This window comes from Chrysochloris asiatica, unplaced genomic scaffold (genome assembly GCF_000296735.1).
Source record: "Chrysochloris asiatica unplaced genomic scaffold, ChrAsi1.0 scaffold00127, whole genome shotgun sequence".
Lineage (NCBI taxonomy): Eukaryota > Metazoa > Chordata > Mammalia > Afrosoricida > Chrysochloridae > Chrysochloris > Chrysochloris asiatica.
Genome location: NW_006408645.1, coordinates 57,127 through 77,907, shown reverse-complemented (window position 1 = coordinate 77,907; position 20,781 = coordinate 57,127). Strand labels below are relative to the sequence as shown.

At 41.8% G+C, this 20,781-nt stretch overlaps 1 protein-coding gene across 1 annotated transcript in view; it reads left to right on the top strand.

The window, feature by feature from the left end:
• MYRIP (myosin VIIA and Rab interacting protein) overlaps positions 1 to 20,781 on the top strand; it is a 438,367-nt gene that overhangs the window by 410,980 nt on the left and 6,606 nt on the right. Inside the window, exons 11-14 of the mRNA XM_006869177.1 lie at positions 1,053 to 1,247; positions 11,603 to 11,764; positions 13,929 to 14,033; positions 14,147 to 14,207. Coding sequence (XP_006869239.1) covers positions 1,053 to 1,247; positions 11,603 to 11,764; positions 13,929 to 14,033; positions 14,147 to 14,207 — 523 coding nt within the window. The remainder of the gene's footprint in view (positions 1 to 1,052; positions 1,248 to 11,602; positions 11,765 to 13,928; positions 14,034 to 14,146; positions 14,208 to 20,781) is intronic.

Sequence of the window (20,781 nt, the reverse complement as noted above, 5' to 3'; positions counted from 1 at the left end):
AGTTCAACCATGTTTCATAAACTCCTGTCGACCTGGAGAGAGAGAAGAGGAAGGGCTGGTTGGTTCAAAGTGTGGTGAGACCTGGGTACACCTGAGACCGTGTACAAGGACATAGCCACGGAGGACTAAAGCTGAGAGTGAAGCATCCAGCTGACATGAACTGAGGGAGATGCCCAAGAATGCCCAAACTTGCAGATAAAACCCATTCGACCAAACTTCAATGGCTTGATCAGAACTCGACTAGAGGAAGATAAAAAAAATTTTTTTGATAAAGGAAACAAGTGTAATTTGCTCCAATTTGATGAACTTGACCTTTACTTATGGGTGTAGTAATTCAAAATACCAACTTAGATGGAAGGAGTCTTCACATCAAGGATCAATGATAGGAACAGGCAACTTAGACATTGGCTACGTAAAATGGGGGTGCTATAAAGGCACGAAGTGACTGCCTTACAAATTTTCCAGAGGGAGTTTAGTTTGAGAGTGTGCAGGGGAAGGCAGAATCCCCACTGAATAGTTTTCCTCTTGTCTGTAGATGGGTCTGGTGAAAAAAGATTCTTATGATTCAGTAGTGCTTAATTATTATGACTAATTGCAGCAAGAAAACAGGATATATATTAGCCACAAGAAAAGGGAAAAAAAGAATCTACTACACCAAACTACCATGGTTTGACAGTGTTCGTGAGTGAGATTATGTTGAAGGAATACAATATCATCTGGTAAGTGAGGTATTAGATCTAAAACTTTCAGCAGTGAACAGAGGACATAGTAGTTTCCACTGGAGCTGTCATCCCCTGAAATACTTCACTGAGTCACAGAACATGTTGTTAAGTGCCGTTGAATTGGTTCATAAGCAGAGTCAAATCATGCCTCTTCCACATTCCCTCCTACTACCTATGTTGTTCATCTGCTCACTCCAGCACATCCATGTTTGTGTGTGTTATAATGGAATCGATCTCATGATGATGAGCCCCATGATAATGTAGAATTTCCATGTCATTGTTAATGTGTTGTTCTTGTCTTCTGTCCCCTTCTGTTGTTGGATCAAACAGAAGTATTCTGCTGTTTCTCTCTGCAACATCTCCACAGAAGTCCTGAAAGTCATCAATGCTACAGAGGAATTGATAGCAGAGTCTACGGGGCCCTGGGAGTTCTCAGCAGACCTTCCTGACCAAGTGAAGGGAACATTTCCTCTTGGGACAGACCAAGCGAGACTGGACGAGCAGCTGACTTCCCTGGAAGAAAATGTAAGAAGGTTGGGTGTGCCCTGTCTGGGGTGGATATATGCAAAGGTGTTGGTATAGTTGTAGCTCATCACATAGGATGTAAGGACACATGCCAACATATCACCATCACCACCACCAACATAGCAAATAAATTCTCAGAAAAGGTCTTAGACTGATTTCCCCAGAAACAGGCCCTGAGATGAAGCTCTTAGTATATGCAGTGATGCAAATGGTTGATCTCTTAGCTATTAGCTGAAAAGTTAGAAGTTAGAACCCACCCAGGTCAGAAGACAGGCCTATCGGTCTGCCTCTAAAACCCTATGGAGTAATTTTACTCTACACACAGGGGGATTGACATGAACCTGAATCTACTCAGTGGCACTCAACAACTTTTTTATTGGAGATGTGTTCCCAGAGGCATCTGGTAAGGGCAAAGATCAGGGAAAGGAAAAAGTCAAGTAAAATTGTGATGTTAGACAAAGTGTAGCTTCAGCCTGACCCTTCAGGAAGCTCTGAAGTATTAGTTGCATTTCTGTTTCCTTACTTGCGGCAGAGGAACTGTCCCTTCCTACAACCAGCAGACACATTGGTCTCTCTGCAGGCAGGCAGTGTCTCCAGCACCACAAAGGCAGTCCTCAGTGTCGATCTGAGCTGTTGGAAACAAAGTCCACTGAAGCTTGGTGAGGGGGGGCAGTAGTATGTAGAATGATGAAAGGGAACAAGTGGGTCTAAGCTAAGCATCGCCTGCCTATGCCACTACAGGGAGTGTGGTGCTTACTCATAGTACTTGGATGACTTAACCTGGTCAGCCCTGCTTTGCGAACCTAAGGTATCAACACAGTCACATCTCTTTTATGTTTCCAATGAGTCACCCAAGTCACCATGTGCTCTTTGCAGGAGAAAGTCATTGCCTCCCTCCTGAGAGGCGTCCACAACCCTGTCTGAGAGTTGTCCGGGAACTGAGGGAGGCTCTATTGTATTGCCTGTCACCACATTTCAAGCTCAGGTTCAGGCCCTCCCCAGCTTCCCTCTGCCACACCTTCTGTCTCCACGAGGATGCTAACTAGCATGGTTAGTGGGTACAGCTGATCATGAGGGAATCCCTAACATCAAGTATATATTTAAAGTCTATTTCTTTTTGTGTGCAAAGCATTTAACACAATGCCTGGCACAAAGTAAGTACCCAACAACTGTTAGATATTCTTATAAGTATTTGCCAGACATCACCTCATTACCCAATTCCTAACATGATCCTATTAAAATACATGAAAGAATGAGTTGTTTAAAATGGTTTCCACTTTAACAACGAAAAAAAACATTCTTAACTCCTCTCATCCTGCAGCAGGATTCTCTGCTTTCAATAAAATCATACTTGAGAAAGGAAGGACATCAAATAAGCCCTGTTGGTGGCTATGGTTGCCTCCAAACCATTCATTTTTACTGAGGTGTGGACAGGGTGATTCAGAAGTCTCAGGTACCTCATTCAACCCCATTGTTACTTGTGGCCCTTTTCTGAGAGTCCTGACTGGTTGCTGGGCCTTCCTTATTACAGGCTCCTTGCTGCTTTAAGCAAGCCTCTCTGAGAGTCTCCTGCGTGGTATAAAGATTTGCACTTGCCTGGTAACCTAAAGATTGGTGGTTCAAACCCACCCAGTAGAAAGGTCTGATGATTTGCTTTTACACAGCAGCCGAGAAAACCTTATGGGTGGTTCTACTCTGTCACACATGAGGTCACCAGGAGTTGGACTCTGCAGCAGTGGGTTTGGTTTGATACTCGCTTTTGTCTGAGAGTCAGACCGACAGGGAAACATTAGCATCTACTTGGTTTCTGGAAAAGGAGGAAAAGGATGTGGAGGTGGCATTCAAGACCTGTTTCAAACCTGCCCTTCACAGCAAACCCAGAACTAGACACTTGAGGAAGGTAAAAGGCCATCAGCTAACTCCGCTGGTTCCCCTTGGAAACTTACACATCTTAGAAAGTAAAGTCATGTTAATGTATGTTGTTGAAACCTGTGTAAGCCAAACTCAATAGGACTGCCTTGTTTTTCTGGGACTCCCAAGTTTCCCACCTTTGTTTTTAGTGGAAATTTTTGTTTTAGTATTCCTTCTCTGTTGTACAGTTTCCAGTTTTCACTGGTTTTACTTAAAATAGAGTACTTACGTTTATTCTTCTTAAAATTCAATTTCATGTAGTTTAGACTCTTAAAAGGTGTTTGCAAACATGGTTGTTTAAGGGTTAAAAAACTCTGTTGTTTCCCCTTTCATTGAAAAAACAAAAACTTGGCTGCCAAGTGAGAATCTGGCCAGGTGGAGGTATGGATGTGAGTGTCGGAGGCGGCTGCATCCTGACTGGTAACTTCAGTGGTCGGGAAAGCTCACATTTCCCCACTGAGGAGGTGGATGCATGTGTTTGCTGAACAGCTGTGTCTGCGGTATTGCTCTGAGATGTGAGGAGAGGAAGTGATAGAATCTTAGATGTCCATATCCACAGCCATTGTTTAGTATTTCAGTACATTTCCAATGAGATCTTTCCAATACTCCAAGCCAGCAGTGGTACTAAGACTTGACCATAAAGCTTCTATCTAATCAAGCCAGGTGATTCCAACCTCCGGACCCAGCAGAGTCTGCCCTAATTTTGGAGTGCTATGATGAAGTCAGCATAGCTTGCTGTTCCCAGAAATGAGGAACTATTATTAGAGGTACTTTTTTTTTTTTTTCTTAAATACATTTAATTCATTTGTTTTTATTGTTGTGGAACATTTTATTGTGGTTTGGAGGGAAGTTTACAAGAGCAAATTAGTTTTCCATTTGACAATTCCTGTACATTTTGTTGCATGACACTGGTTGCCACCCCCTCGATGTAACTGCAGTCTTCCCCCTTCCTCCCTGGGTTCCTTGTTTTCATCCGCCCATTTCTCCTACCCATTCTTGCCGTCTGAACTTTGTCTTTCAGCATATTGCCCTTTTGGTCTCCTAGGGTCGATTGTTCTGAGGAGCCCTCACAGGTATTATTGTTCAGTTTGTAGGACTGTCATCAGTTTGACTAAAAGGTGATGGAGAGATGGGTGGAGTGTTCAGGTTCAGGTCTAAAGTATTTCTGAGGGTCATAGTTTCAGGGCTGTTTGAGGTACTTCTTTATAAAAGTTGAAATAACTACAGCAAAAATCGCAATGACTCAAGGTGAAAATGTCAGTATTTATTTCATTTTAAAAGTTAAAGACCCCATGTGAATGTTGTTGTTGTTAAGTGCCGTCGAGTCGATCCCGACCCATAGCGACCCTCTGTAGTTTCCGAGGAGCAGCTGGTGAGCTTGAACCGCCAACCTTGCAGTTCAAACGACTTTGCAGTCTGGCACATTAACCCACAGCGCCACACCAGGACTCCATGTGCATAGCCATCTTTTATGCTGTTTAAACAATGTATTTGCAAGGAAGAAATTAATGGTCTCGAAAAATTCTACTATGCGATCTCTAGCATCACTTTTTTCACCAAGGCCCTATTTTTCAATCACTGATCCTCCCTCTTTTTTCCTAGTCTTTGCATTCTGATCACCAGTAATTATCAGTACATCATGATTGCAATGTTTGATCAATTTCAGACTGAAGAAGTTGTAGAATTCATCACCAGTGGCATAAGTGGTTGATGTGTAAATTGAAATAACAGTTGTAGTAACTGGTCTTCAGTGTAGGTGTAGGCATGTTATTCTTTCACAGATAGCGTTGTACTTCAAGATAGATCTTGAACTGTTCTTTTTGATGATGAACGCAATGCCATTCCTCTTCAATTTGTCATTTCCAGAAGAATAAGCAATGTGATTGTCTGTTTAAAAAAAAAAAGGTTGAAGACCCTCTGTCTCTCTAGGGTCCCATACAACTTAAACATGTCTCTGTCTGATCACCTCTTTCACAATGCTATCCTTTCTGTTCACTCATCGGCCTCTCACTAGGTCAGAGCTTCTCAGCACAGCACTGTTGATATTTTGGATTGGATAATTCTTTGTTGTGGGAATTGTCTTGTACATTGTAGGATGTTTAGCAGCACCCCTGATCTCTACTCACTAAATGCCAGTAGTATGTCCCTAGTTGTGACCATCCGAAATCCTTCAGACACTGTCAGTGGTTCCTGGGTGCAGAAACCACCAGTTGCCACGTGGTCTATGAGATTCAAGTTCACGGTGAGTCCATGTGTATCAGAACTGAAACATGCTCCAGAGGGGTCACAATGACTGATTTTTCTGAAGTAGATCACCAAGTCTTTCTTCTGAAGTTGAAGACTTGAACCTCCAACCTTTAAGTTAATAGCAAGCATGTTTAACATATGCACCACCTGTGGACTGTTGTTGTTAAGTGCCATCAGGTCAGGAAAACCAAAACCAAATGCATTGTCATCACGTCGATTCTGACTCATTGCGACCCTATATTGGGTTTCTGAGATTGTAAATGTTCAGAGGGCAAGACAGACCCCTGTGTGCAGAGGGGAAGTGTCCTCAGAAGTAGATTACCATGCATTTTCTCCAGGGACCCTTTGGAGGGGTTTCTACAGCCAATCTTTCAGTTCACACAACAGTATCTTTCTTTGTATCACCCAGGGGACTCCCAGTGGTCCGAAGATGATCCTAATCCTGGACCCACAAAATTGAAAAAGTCAAAATAAAAGTAGGATTCACTAGGAAAGGAATGCACTTTTTACAAAGCAGGGTATCAAAAAGCTCACAGCATAAGCTCCTGGCACATCTAACAAAGCAGATACATCTTGCCTTTTCTACTTCCAAGGAACGTGTTGGAAAATGCCATGACCTTGTCAGAGCTTTCATTTCATAGATTCTTTTATTGTAAATTCCCTTTCTGTACTTGGGTTCCATAACTTTCAGTCCTAAACTCATCCACTTACCAAATAATTCCAGATTTCAGAAACCCCAGTAACATGGGGCTGAATGGGTAGGGTGTTGTACATTTCTCCTCTGCTGCCTTTCCTGTTCCCATAGGGTTAACTGCCTTCTCCCTCCTCCATCCCTGCCCTAGCCCCACTTTTTCCAATTTTACCTAAAAAGGAACTCAGTCCATATTCCTGAGGACTTGAATTCTGAGGGCTTTTGAGTCAGAAAAGGAAGACTTTTCTTTTCCTCTCTTTCATTTACAAGATCACAGAAATGGTACATTGCCTCGCTCTGCCTTTTCTTGGGTGCAATTCACTTGGGCAGTGGGAGAAGGGCTGGGCGTGTTCTAAAGGTGGCTCTGGATGTGGCTGGTTTAATTAAATCTGTGGCTTTTGTTAGTCTGTATTATAAAGAGCTCTCCTTCTCTCCTGGGCTGCCTTTTTCTTTTGTGCCAGGAAATCAGGGGACTGACAAAAATAGACATTGGAACACTTATTTTCGCCTTCTGAACATTGACTACCCCAGACCAGGACTTGGAGATTAAAGAGAACATTGATTAAGAATGTTCACCTCCAAAAATGTTTCTGAAGAGCTATGCAAGATAAAACAAAGAAATGCCGCATTCCTGTACTAAGCTCCTGTTTTCATAAACGGTTTTGTTCATCCACTTAATTAAGAGTACATGGGAATTTGAGAACTCTCTCTGTCTCTCAGCTCTGGTACTTCTTACCTGCTGCTTGGCACGAGGACCCTGAAGTCACTCTTGTCTCTCCTAAAGGCAGAAACACCTGGGCCAATGCCAGCCTCCACCATAGCTAGAGACAAGCCTTCCACACTATTGGGGCTCAGTTCCAAGGACTGAATGAGACTGTCTGGGTGTCTGGGTATTTTAAGCTCTTGTTGTGAAACAGAGAATTCTTTTGTACCTGTAGAGTTCAGACTGAGTTTCATGAAGGGACTGTTTACTGAGGTGTGTGTAGGCCAAGATGAATCAGTATCGACTCAACTACACCTGGTTTTAATTAGAAGCTGAGTTGTAAGCAAGGTTAAGAAGTCCCTCAGAAGAATGGCCTGGTGATCTGCTTCTAAAAAATCAGCCACTGAAAATCCTTCAGAGCACTGTTCTACTCTTGACATACACGGGGTACCCATAAGTTGGGACCAACTCAGTAGCAACTGGTTGGTTAGTTGGTAGATGGAGGTTAAGGGAACAGTAAGAGATGCTGTAGCACTGCAGAGCAGCAATAGCAAGAAGCTGTTACCAACCCTAGGAAATAGAACCAGAGTCCAGGAAGAGCTGGAGCAGGGAAGAGGGCCGCCCAGCAGGCGCTATTATCATGGTGTAGAGCCACCACTGGAACGCTGGGGTCCATGCAGGGAGAGAGAAAGGGGAGAAATAATGCATCTTCTTTATCTCCTGCCTTTTATCTCTGGCTAGTGCCTCTCATTAGCCTCCCCAATTCCACCCAGCAAGGGGTCCCTGGTGATGGAAGTCCACACAGGCCAGACTTAACAGGGAACAGCAGGGTCAAAAAGGGTAGAAAATGAATCTGAGTTCAACTGAAAATAAGTGGCATGGCCATTCTCAGGCCTGGGGAAATTCATCGGGAGGGTTGTAAGTGGAAGGGAGAAGTTGGCTCCCTCTCCCACTCAACCCCCATCTGAAAGCGGCCTCATTCTCATCTGTGCTGACGATACAGACCACCTGCGGTACCCCTAATCTCCACTCCCGGAAACGGTGGAAAGACCATACCATTTTTTCTTTTAGCTATTGTTGTTAATAACTCTAGCCTTAACCAAATGTTGTACACAACCCAGTAGACACACTGGAATTAACTCACGGGGAGCACAGCTGTCCCACAGAATTCAGGGTCTGGAACAGAATGCTTATCCTCCTCCTCCAGGCTCTTCATCAAGCCCCAGAGCACACAAGGGGAAGTGGCACTAGATCTCAGAGATGTCATCATCTTGGGTTTCATCCCTCAGAGAGCAAGGACAGAAAGAATGTGGACAGAAAGACTGCCCCTATTGTCTAACCTTACTCACCTAAAGTATACTTCATGGCGCCTATGTCCAACAGGATGTCCTAAGGTCACATAAGTTTGAGGAATCGATATGCTGTTTCTAGGAAAATTGAAATACTCATCAATACATTAAAGATTCTGAGAAGTCATATAATAAATTAATTTGGACTCCTGGTGTGGTGCTGTAGGATCAGCAATGGACTGCAAACCACAAGGTTGGCAGTTCAAACCCACCAGCAACTCCTCAGAAACTCTATACAAGGTTGCTATGAGTTGGAACTGGCTCAAAGGCACTTAACAACAACAACAACATTATTTATTCTAGTATGTTTGAGCACAAAGACTTTCCTTAATTAAACAATTCTATCCTTTGAATCATCTTAAGAAAAAACTGGTTGAAAGAGAAGCTAAACAATGAGGTCATAGTCATCGGTTACAAGAATTGGGGGAAGACATAGACTACTTGTGCATGGTAACCATTGTTGTTATTAGGTGCTGTTGAGTTGGTTCTGACTGACAGCAACACTTTGTACAACAGAAAGAAGCACTGTCTGTGATCTATGCCATCCTCAAAACTGTTGTTACATTTGAGCCCATTATTGCTGTCACTGTGTCACTCCATCTCATTGGGGGGCTTCCAATTTTTTGCTGACCCTCTACTTTACCAAGCATGATGTCCCACTCCAGGCACTGGTCTCTCCTAAGAACCTCTCCTGTCCAAAGTATGAGAGACAAGTCTTGCTATCATCGCTTCTATGGAGCATTTTGGCTGTACTTATTCCAACACAGACTTGTTAGTTCATAGTAATTTATATATTTTTCTCTAGTACCATAATTTAATTGCATTGGTTCTTCTCCCATCTTGTTTATTCACTGTCCAACTTTCTCATGCATATGAGGTGATTTAAATACCATAATTTGGGTCCATAACACCTTAGTCCTCAAATTGACATCTTTGCTTTTTAACACATTAAAGAGGTAGTTGACCATAAATTTGCGTAATGTAGTATGCCCTTTGACTTCTTGACTGCTGCTTCCTTGAGTGCTGATTGTGGATCCAAGCAAAATTAAGTCTTTGGTAACTTCAGCTTCAGCCTGAACTTGCATCTGAGCACTTGGTGGTCTATTCCACAGTCAGTCCCTGGCCTTGTTTTGACTGATAATATTGAGCTTTTCCATTATCTCTTCCTACAGATACAGTCAGTTGATTCCTGTGTATTCTATCTGGTAAGGTCCATGTGTATAATTGCCTTTTATATGGTTGAAAAAGGTATTTACAATGAATAAGTAGTTGGTCTTGCAAAATTCTAACATGTGCTCTCCGGCATCATTTCTATCACCAAGACCATATTTTCTGACTATAGATCCTTCCTCTTTGTTTTCAATTTTTGAAATCCATTCATCAGTAATTGTCAATGCATTTTGATTGCATGTTTGATCAATTCTAGATAGAAGTTGGTAGAGTTCTTCAATTTCATCATCATTGACTTTAGTGGTTGGTGCATAAATTTGAATAATAGTGGTATTCACTGGTCTTCCTTATAGGCATATGGCTATTATCCTATCACAGACACCACTGTATTTCTAGATAGATCTTGAAATGGTCTTTTTGTGATGAATGTGATGCCATTCCTTTTCAGTTTGTCATTCCCAGAATAGTAAACCATATTATTGTTCAATTCAAAATGGCCAATGTCAGTCCATTTCAGCTCACTGATGCCTAGGATATCAATCTTTATGCATTCCAGTTCATTTTCGACAACTTCCAATTTTTCCTAGATTCATACTTTATACATCCATGTTTTGATTATTAATGTATGTTTGCAGCTGTTTCTTTTCATTTTGAGTTAATAGCCCATCAGCATGTGAAGGTCCTGAAAGCTTTACTTCATCTACATCATTATTGTCAACTGTTTTGTGGGGAAGGAGGCAGCTCTTCCCCAATATTTTGTGTGCTTCCCAACTTGAGGGGCTCATCTTCTGGAACTATTATCAGATAATGCCCCACTGCTATTTATAAGGTTTTTTAATGAGTAGCCATTCAGTAGTAGTCGATCTCTGCTTTCTAGACTCCCTGAGTCTGAAAGCTCAGCTGAAACCTGTCCCCCATGGGTGACCCTACTGATATTTAAAATACTGGTGGCATAGCTTCCAGAATCACAGCAACACACAAGCCACCACAGTACAACAAACTGACAGAGGAATGGTGGATGGTAACCATAGGTCTCTCTGAAAGTAGACCTTAACTAAGCAGGCAATTCCAGGTTAACATTTTTTAAACAGATTTTTTAAGAATAACATGTTCATTAAAAAGCATGCTAATTTTTGGTATTTCAACTCAGCAACAGAGTCAGTATCATGAGTATCTATAGCAACAGCTCTAGGCCTGTAAGTTGTACTATCCTAACATTCCAACCAGTGTTAACTATCATGTCATCACAGAGCAGAGTAGATAATAGTGTGAGGTCTGGCATCAGTTTTGTGAGCTCCACTCCAAACCCTACCAGTTCCCAGTTGTGAGACCTGGGCCAGTAACTTAATTTACCAAAGTCGTAATCTTCTCATCTTTAACATAGTGGGGATATCTCCAGGGTTGCCATGAACATCCAGTGTGATAAATTACATAATACTCTTGGTTTGGGGCCTGGCTCAATAGATACCTGTCTTGATCATCATCACCATGATCATCATCAGCGTCATCCCCACCCACTTCCAGTTTTTTAGGTGCCATTGGTTTGACCACATATCCTGTTCAGGAGGTGTTAGTGCCAAGACACTGAATCTCCTCTCTGTTGCCAAAAAAGCAGGTTTTTAGGGAACACAAAGTAAAAGATGAACATTCTGGCCTCACTAAGGGCTTGGAGCTAGTTCATAATACTTTGTCTTGGCAGAAAAAAACAAAACAAAACAAGGAACATTAGCAGATGATCATGTTGTGAACATAAAGAGCAAGGGGCCATTATGTTAATATGAGTACAGTCATAGGGTATGATGAGGTTGAGTTTTGTGTGTTTCTGTTAAAATCAAGGTTAAGAGACCAAAATTATGTCATTATGTTTAACCACTGTCATACTTAAATTATTCGTTTCGTTTAATAATTCAAAATTTAGTTCTACTGTGTAAAACTCTTAAATTTATATTATCAAAATAATTTTCACTTTGTATGTGTATGTGTGGATAGGGAAAAGTGTAATGCCTCCATTGAAATTGTCCTGCCTCCCTCCATCCCTCTCTCTCTGTCTCACTTCAGTTTTTCTTCTCCTCTGAAGACAAGTTATTCAACTTCAAACATTGGAAGAGACAGTGAGAGGAATGGCAAGACCTCATGCTACCATTTAAGTGCAAAGAAAGTTCATCAATAGGAGAGGGAGGTTCCCATCTCTCTCTCTCTCAACATTGAGGCCAATTCTTTCTCACTCCCCTAAGTTACTAGGGTCCCACAGTCATGTGCTCCAAGGCTGTACTGTTCTCTGCAGGTGTACCTGGCGGCAGGCACTGTATATGGACTGGAGGGTCAGCTGAACGAGCTGGAGGACGCTGCCCGCTACATTCACAGTGCTACTGATGAGACTGAACTGGCAGACCTGGAGGACCAGGTAGCCACAGCTGCGGCTCAGGTGCATCATGCTGAGCTCCAGGTGAGAACCTGCCTCTCTGCTCAGGGCAAAGGAAGAGGGAGCCCTATTTTCTTAAAGGATTATTGCAAACATGCTTATTATGGATATGGTCCTTCCAGGTGAATCCCATCGCATCTCCCCGCTTCTTAAATGCAGTCCTCTCTTCTTTATAAAATTACAATCTTGCTGGCCCCTAGTAGGTCTCCCCTCCCTGTTATCTAAGTTCCCAATTCCACCCAAGACCACTCTTCTCTAATCCTTGCACAGTGTTGATGACTTCATGTCATTTTTCCCAACTATAGTCCTGGTGTGGCATCGTAGGATCATCAGCACTGCCAACCACAAGGTTGGTAGTTCAAATCCACGAGCTGCTCCTTAGACACTCGATACAGGGTCACTATGAGTCAGAACTGACTCAATGGCACTTATCAACAACATAGACTGAAAGCTCTGTGAGTAGGAGTTTAACAATTGATAAGGATTAGTTTAATACCTGACACAGGCCTGCTACTCAGTAAAAATCGGTTCAGTGAGTGAGTGAGTGAAATTCGAAGCCTTGATTTCTCAAACCAGTGTTATCCAGGAGGAGCAGGCTGAATTTAGATCTGGCTACAACAGCATGTAACAACAACATTTCAGAACTGGTCACTGTTGTCTATAGCTTTGTAAAGATACCTGTTTACAAGTTTTATGCTTCTTCACTTGGCCTCTGACTGTGACATTCAGAAGTATCCACAGACTAAGCCACTGTTTCTCAAAGTCTCAGTTTCCTAGGACATCATCATTTGCATGGGAGACTGTCAGTCCTGCCTTTCAGCTTTGTGTATTGCCTCAAAATGGGAGCCTTTATCCACACTACCAGTTCTTGACAGAGAATGAAGCTTCAGACTCCAAAACTTGTTGTTGTTGCTAAGTGCCTTAGAGTCAGTTCCGACCTTAGTATCGGTTTCTGAGGCTATAAATCTTTATAGGAACAGATAGCCTTATCATGCCCACAGACCAGCTGATACGTTTGAACCCCTGACCTTGTGATTGACAGTCCACTGCCTGACCAACTACCTCCAGGGCTACTTCTTTCCAAAGAAGGCTTCAGTAAATGACCACAGAATTAGAATTTGTCTTGAGCAGCACTAAACAGTTGAGGGAGGGATAGAAGAGACAGGGAACCCTGTTGACAGGAAGGGAAACACACACTGGCTGCCTGATCCATCTGGTGTCCCCTATGCTTGGCCCTGTCCAGCATAAGAGTGTGGCAGTGTTGCATGGCACAGGAATTAATGCCATGCTCTGACCCAAACTGACAGTTAACAAATACTGGACATATCGATTATCCCTCTGAGCCAGCTTCCTCATCTGCAATTACAGGGGAATGGTACCTACTTCATAGGGTTAATTTGAGGCATGAATGAGTAAACATATAAAGCCCTTAACTCTGTGCCTGGCCCTTTTCTAAGAGCAGGAGGTGTGCCTTCCTCAGTCCTTGGGGACAGAGGAGGAGCGAGGTTTTTTATTGGCACAGAGCAAGCTCTTGTTCTCTGTGTCTGCCTTCAGATTCTGCTTGGAAGAAATCTGATCTCTCTCTGAACCTTCCCATATTACAGATGAGGAAACTGATGCCCAGAGAGGGAAGGGAGTTTCTCAAAGCCAAAGGCCTCTTACTGGTAGAGAGAGATTTGAAATGGGAGCTTCTAGACCTCCCTAATAAAGCTGAGTGCTGTGGTTTTGGGTCCAATGACTCATGGAAGAAGGAAGCAGGACCTATATAAATCCTTTGCCCTGCAAAGCTCAATCCAAGTGTTACCTCCTCTGGAAGCCTTTCTTGACCACTCTCTCCACCACCATGCTGAACGCTCTGATAGTACTGTAAAATACTCCAGAACTACCGAAGTCTGCTTTTACAAAGTAAGCCCAGGTTTTGTAGTAAAGACCAGTGAATTGCACAACCATCTAACAAAGGTTGCAGGCCAACGTTTCATTGGTCATTTGCAACTGTATAGATTAGATGCCTATATTCTTTCCTGAAAGGAGTTTTAATAGACCAGTGGCCTGTACAAGTTGAATGAGTGAATGAATGAAGTGAGTGTACTACAAAGCATCTGTTCTTTATAAATGCACAGCACATGTAATGAAGCTTCTCTCCTTCTTTACTTTCTCCCTGCTGATCCTATCCTGCTGCTGCATTAAGATTTCTGATATCGAGAGCCGAATTACAGCCCTGACCATTGCAGGATTAAACATAGCACCGTGTGTGCGCCTCACCAGAAAACGAGACCAGAAGCAAAGGAACCAGGTGTGTTGGTCTGTCCCTCCCCTAATGATACATTACACAACCTAGACAACTCCAAAGGTAAAATGTCTTTTTAGTTTTGTGAAAGGGTATTGACCACTGTGTTCTCTTTGTAGGTACAAACCATAGACACATCAAGGCAGCAGAGGAGGAAACTGCCAGCTCCACCAGTGGCAGGTATGTTTAAAGTAAAATCAAGAATTTTGGTGGTGGTGGTTATGTGCTGTGGAGTCACTTCCAACTCATAGTGACCCAACATAGAGTTTCTGATGCTGTCAATCTTTACGGGGACAGAAAGCCTTGTTTGTCCCATGGAACCACTGGTAGTTTCAAACTTCTGACTTAATATTAGCAGCCCGACTCATAACCACTACACTACCAGAGCTCCTCATTGACTTGGAATAGCTCAGAAATCTGAGTTTGGGGACCCAATCATATAGATAAGAGTCCTGGTATGGCACAGTAGAATAAGCACTGGATTGCTAACCTCAAGACTGGTGGTTCAAATCTACCAGACACTCCTCAGAGACCCTATATAGGGACTCTATAAGTCAGAACTGACTCAACAAATTTCCAACAACACCCAGAATTACTATTATGGGGAGACTGTGTGGGTCCCTAGAAGCAGACCCTGACAAAAAGATGTGAGTGCTAATAGTGTACTTGGGAGGTGATTCCAGGTCACACTGGTGGAGAAGGAGAGGAATGATGCAGGAAAAGAAATTAAATTAATACAGAGTTCTTTAATTAGTGGGTAGGCTAACCAACATTAAATCCTGCTGAGGACTTTTGGGAGGCAGTGTTGACTGCACTGTCAATTTTCCTGCCTAAAAGGTAGGAAGGGAGAGAATCTGTTTTTCAATCCTGTCCATCTTTGGCCGTAGGTTACTCCCAGGGGCATTAACTCTCTGGTACTTCTGATGTGCCTGATGCATTGGCGAAGAGAAACTAGGAACAGAGAGTGATAGCATTTAACAGTAGGCTACTGGCTGGAAGGGTGACTATCAGGGATGTGGCTTAAACACCACAGCAGCCACCAGTTTCCAACCTAGAAAGGAGTGCAACAAGGCCAGTCATTTCAGTCTTATCCGCTGGACATTTTCAACCATTTCCCTGGATTCAGAAAACACATAATGATTATATAAAATGAGAAATCTAGATTTTCAAATGTGAGTAATAGAAAGTCAGATGAGAATTTGAGTTTTGGTGCTGTGATTCATTGAATGCCTCCCTTATAGTCTATAAAACCCTATACAACTAGTACATTACATGTTCACAACCCCTTGTTTGAAACCTATGTGTCCAAATGAATTTCCTGGATTTTAGAGAGGTAATATGGTACATGTACTGTATATTTCACACCACTCACAAATCCCACACATGGTAGCTAAGGTGTGTCTTTTCTTGTTGCACAAATACCACAAGTTGGTGGCTTTGACTAATATAAATTTATTTTCTCAGTTTAGGAGGCTTTTAGTCTGAATGTAGGGCACTGACTCTAGGGAAAGCTTTCTCTCTCTCTCCACTCTGGGGAGAAATACTTTTCTCAGCTTCTTTGGCATTTTTCGCACAGTTACTTGGAGATCTGTATGTGGCACCTGTCTTTCCCCATTTGTGCTGGGTTAGTTTTGTACCTGAGCTGCTGCTTTTATATCTCAAAAGTGATTGGCATAAACAATCCCCTACCCTGATGTGGCTTCATTGACCTAACAAACTGGAGTTATAAGTAACATCAAGAAAAAATTGAAGTTGTCAGTTTTTACTTGGGTCCACAATCAATACCCATCGATGTAGCAGTTAAGTAAAACTAGTTGTTGTTGTTAGGTGCCATCGAGTCATTACCGACTCATAACAACCCTATGCACAACAGTATGAAACACTGACCAGCCTAGGACAACCTCACAATTGTTGCCACACTTGAGCCCACTGAATGCTGCCACTTTGCCAATCCATCTCACTGGAGGTCTTCCTTTTTTTGTCTGACCCTCCACCTTACCAAACATGATATCCTTCTCCAGTGACTGTTTCCTCCTGATAATATGTCTGAAGGATGAGAGACAAAGTCTGGCAATCCTGGCCTCCAAGGAGCACTCTGGCTGCACTTCTTCCAACACAGATCTGTTTGTTCTTTTGACAGCCCATGGCACTTTCAATATTCTCCTCCAACACCATAACTCAAAAGCATCAATTTTTCTACGATCTTCCTTATTCACTGTCCAGCTTTCACATGCATATGAAGTTATTGAAAATACCATGGCTTGGGTCAAGCGCACCTTAGTCCTCAAGCTGACAGATTTGCTCTTCAACACTTTAAAAAGGTCGTGTGCAGCAGATTTGCTTAATGCAATATATCGTTTGATTTCTTGACTGCTGCTTCCAAGAGTGTTAATAGTTGATACAAGAAGAATGAAATTCTTGACAACCTCAATCTTTTCTCCATTGACAAGAATGTTGTTTATTGGTCCAGTGGTGAGGATTGTTTTTCTTTACATTGAGGTGCAATCCATACTGAAGGCTGTGCTAAAAGATCTTCATAAGTAAGTATTTTAAGTCCTCTTCACTTTCAGAAATCAAGGTTGTAGAATCTGTAATAGTAGTAAAAATTACTTGTACCATTGAACCAGACTGCTGCCAAATAACCTCTTCACAGTGTTAAAAAGCAAAGATATTACTTTAAGGACTTAGGTGTGCCTAACAGAAACCACAGAATTTTCAGTTGCCTCAGATGAATGCAAAAGATGGACAGTAAATAAGGAAGAATGAGGAACTGATGCTTTTGAATTACAGTGTTAATGAAGAATATTGAATATACTATGGACTGCCAGTTCTCTGTCAATGCACTAATGAAGCAATGGTTTAATTATCTTCAGCAAAATTTTACTTCGATGTCATACTGATGATATTGTTCAATGATTTCCACATTCCATTGGGTCATCTGTGGAATAGGCTTGAATTTGCTAGGTAGCTGACTTCCAAATTTCTTGGCATAGATGGGTAAATGGCTCTAGTGCTATATCAGTTTGTTGAAAGATTTCAATTTGTATTTCATCAATTCTTGGAGCCTTGTTGGTGACCAATGCCTTCAGTGCAGTGTGGACTTCTTCCTTAGGTACCATTGGTTCTTGATCATATGCTACCTCTTGAAATGGTTAAACATCAACTTTATATATATACACACACAGTAACTCTGTATATACTTCCATCTTCTTTTGATGCTTTTTGCATCATTCAATAATTTGTCCATAGAATCCTTCAATATTGCTTGAAGTTTTCCTTCAGTTATTTCAGCTGAAATGCTGAATGTGTTCTTTCTTTTTGATTTTCTGACTGCAGGTCTTTGCACATTTCATTATAATACTTGACTTTATCCTCTCAAGCTGCCCTCTGAAATCTTCTGTTCAGCTCTTTGACTTCCTCATGTCTCCCATTCATCACTTGTGCATCTCTATGCTGGAGGGCAAATATCAGGATAGCTTCTGACACCCACTTTGGTCTTTTCTTTCACACCAATCTTTTTAATGACCTTTTGCTTTCTTCGTATATGATGTTCTTGTTATCATCCCACAGTTCTAATGGTCTTTGGTCATTAGTGTCTCTTAATTCAGCTAGGATATGTTTAAGGTCATATTTTGCCTCTCAAGGACTTGATTTAATTTTGCTCAGCTTCAGCCTGAGCTTCATTTGAGCAACTGATCATCTGTTTTACAGTCTGTCCTTGGCCTTGTTTTGACTGAGGATACTGAGCTTTTCCACCATCTCTTACCACAGATGTAGTCAGTTTGCCTCCTCTGCATTCCATCTAGTGAGGTCTATGCATTAAAAACCAGTATTTGCAATGGAGAAGACATTTTATTGGTCTTGCAAGATTCTATCATGCCACTGCCAGCATCATTTCAGTCACCACCATATTTTCCAACTTCCTCTCTTTTTCCAACCTTCACATTCTAGTCACCAGTAACTAGCAATACTTCTTGAATGCATGTTTTATTCATTTTAACTGATGAAGTTGGTAGAATTCTTCAATTTCATCATCACTGGCTTTAGTGGTTAGTGTATAAATCTGCGTGATATTGAATAGTCTTCATTGTAGGCTTATGGACATTATCCTATCACAGAGAACATTGTACTTCAAATAGTTCTTGAAATATTCTTTGTGATGATGAATGTGATGCCATTCTTCTTCTATCTGTCATTCTCAGCATAGTACATCATATGATTTTCTGACTCAAAATGTCAATACCAGTCAATTTCAGCTCACCAACATGTAGGATATGAATTTTTATGTGTTCCACTTCAATTTTAACAACTTCCAATTTTCCTAGATTCATACTTCTTACATTCCATGTTGCACATATTAGTGGATGTTTGCAGTTAGTTGTTCCTCCTCATTTTGAGTTGTGCCCCATAAGCAAATGAAGGTCCCCAAAACTTTCCTCCATTCGCTTCATCATGTTCAACTCTACTTTGATGAGGCAGCTCTTCCCCAGGCTTATTTTGAGTGCTTTCCAACCTGACGTGCTCATCTTCTGGCCCTATACCTACAACATTCTGCTGCTATTCATAAGGTTTCCAAAAGCTAACAATACAGAAGTAGCCCACCTCTCCTTCTTCTATTCTGTCTTAGTCTGGGAGCTCTGCTGAAACCTGTCTCCCATGGGTGCCCCTTCTGGTATTTAAAATACCCGTGGCATAGTTTCCAGCATCACTGCAACACACAAGACACCACAGTAAGTATGACAAACTGATAACCAACAGTCAGATATTCAAGCCAGATTCAGAAGAGGACTTTGAATGAGGGATATCATTGCTGATGTCAGAAGGATCTTGGCTAAAAGGAGAAAGTACCAGACAGATATTTACTTGTGCTTTATTGACTATGCAAAGGCTTTTGACTGAATGGATGACAAGCTATATATACCATTGCAAAAAGTGGGTATTCAAGAATACTTAATTGTGCTCATTAGGAACCTATACATAAATCAAGAGGCAGTTGTTCAAACAGAAAAAGGGAATACTGAATGGTTTAAAATCAGGAAAGGTGTGTGTCATGGTTGTATTGTTTTACCACATTTGTTCAGTCTATATGCTGAGCAGATAATCCAAGAAGCTGGATTATATGGAGGAGAACACTGCATCAGGATTGGAAGAGGACTCATTAACAACCTATGATATACAGATGATACAACCTTACTTGCTGGAAGTGAAGTGGACTTGAAATACTGATGAAGGTATAAAACATTACAGACTTCAGAATGGATTGTGCCTTAATGTAAAAATAAACAAATTCCTCACCACTGGACCAATAAGTAATACCGTGATAAACAGAGAAAAGACTGAAGTTGTCAAAAGACTTCATTTTGCTTGGATCCACAATCAAGACTCATGTAAGATATCAAATGACATAATACATTAGGCAAATTTAGTACAAGACTTCTTTAAAGTGTTCAAGAGCAAAGATACCAGTTTGAGGACTAAGGTGAGCCTGACCCAGGCCATGGTGATTTCACTAGTTTTACATGCATGTGAAGGAGCTCTGGTAGCATAGTGGTTACAAATTGGACTGCAATTTGTAGGTCAGTAGGTCAAAACTACCAGCTGTTCTGTGGGAGAAAGATGAGGCTTTCTGCTCCCGTAAAGATTTACAGCCTCGGAAACCCCTGTATAAGGTCACTATGAGTTGGAACCGGCTCTCCATGGCACAAAACAACAACAACATGCATGTGAAAATAAGACAATGAATAAGGAAGACCATAGAAGAATTGATATTTTTGAGTTATGGTGTTGGAGAAAAAATTGAAAGTACCATATACTTACAGTAGAACATACAAATCTGTCTTGGAAGAAGTACAGCCAGAATGCGCCTTAGAAGCCAGGATGGTGAGCTTGTCTCTCATGAACCCTCTGCCAGAAGAATGAACAAATCTGTCTTTTTTATGTTTTATTGTGAGTTATATGATAGTTTACATGGCAGAACATTAGTTTTACATTCATCCAATCATATATCATTTCATTGCCATAGTTACAATCCCCTCCATGCATCATCAACCAACCACAGGGTATATCCTGCAAGCCTGCCCCCCAATCCCGATTATTAGCACACAGCCCTCTCCCTCTCTGGGTCTAAATTCCCCAGCTGTTCCATCTTGCCACATCATCCTCTCTGCCTCTATCTCTGGTGTCACTGCTTCTCTGGGTAGGGTCCCACTCTCCGTTCTTCTCCCTTGATGGTCCCAGGGAGCTCCGCTCCTAGACTGCAAACTCAATCACTCCCATCCTTGCTACAAAACATCTACCTTTACATATTCAATTCTCGTAATAAGTCCTGATAACAATTATTCACTATTGTATCACAAGAGATCTATCCGCAATTCTTTTCATCAGCCCCGGCTAAACAGATTGGATACTACTCAGTGGAGATTCTATCTTCCTCCACACCCTCTGGATCTAGTTTCCCTCTTGAAAGCCTATAAGCCAGTCACTTCTTGCCTTTGTAGACCCCCCCCCCCCATTTTGGGTAGCCAATGTCCAAGTTGTCCATCCCTGTCTAGTATGTGTATGGAGGGGATAGGAATGATCCTTGCCATAAAGACTTGTTCCCGCTATTGAGCTACTGCATCCATTGTTGTACGTCAAGTTCATCAAATTTTATCAGATTACTCTTTTTTTCCCTCTTCTTTTTTCTTCTGGTTGAGCTCTGATCATCCAGTATTTGAAGCCAGGTCAAGTGGGTATTATCTGCAAGTGTGGGTGT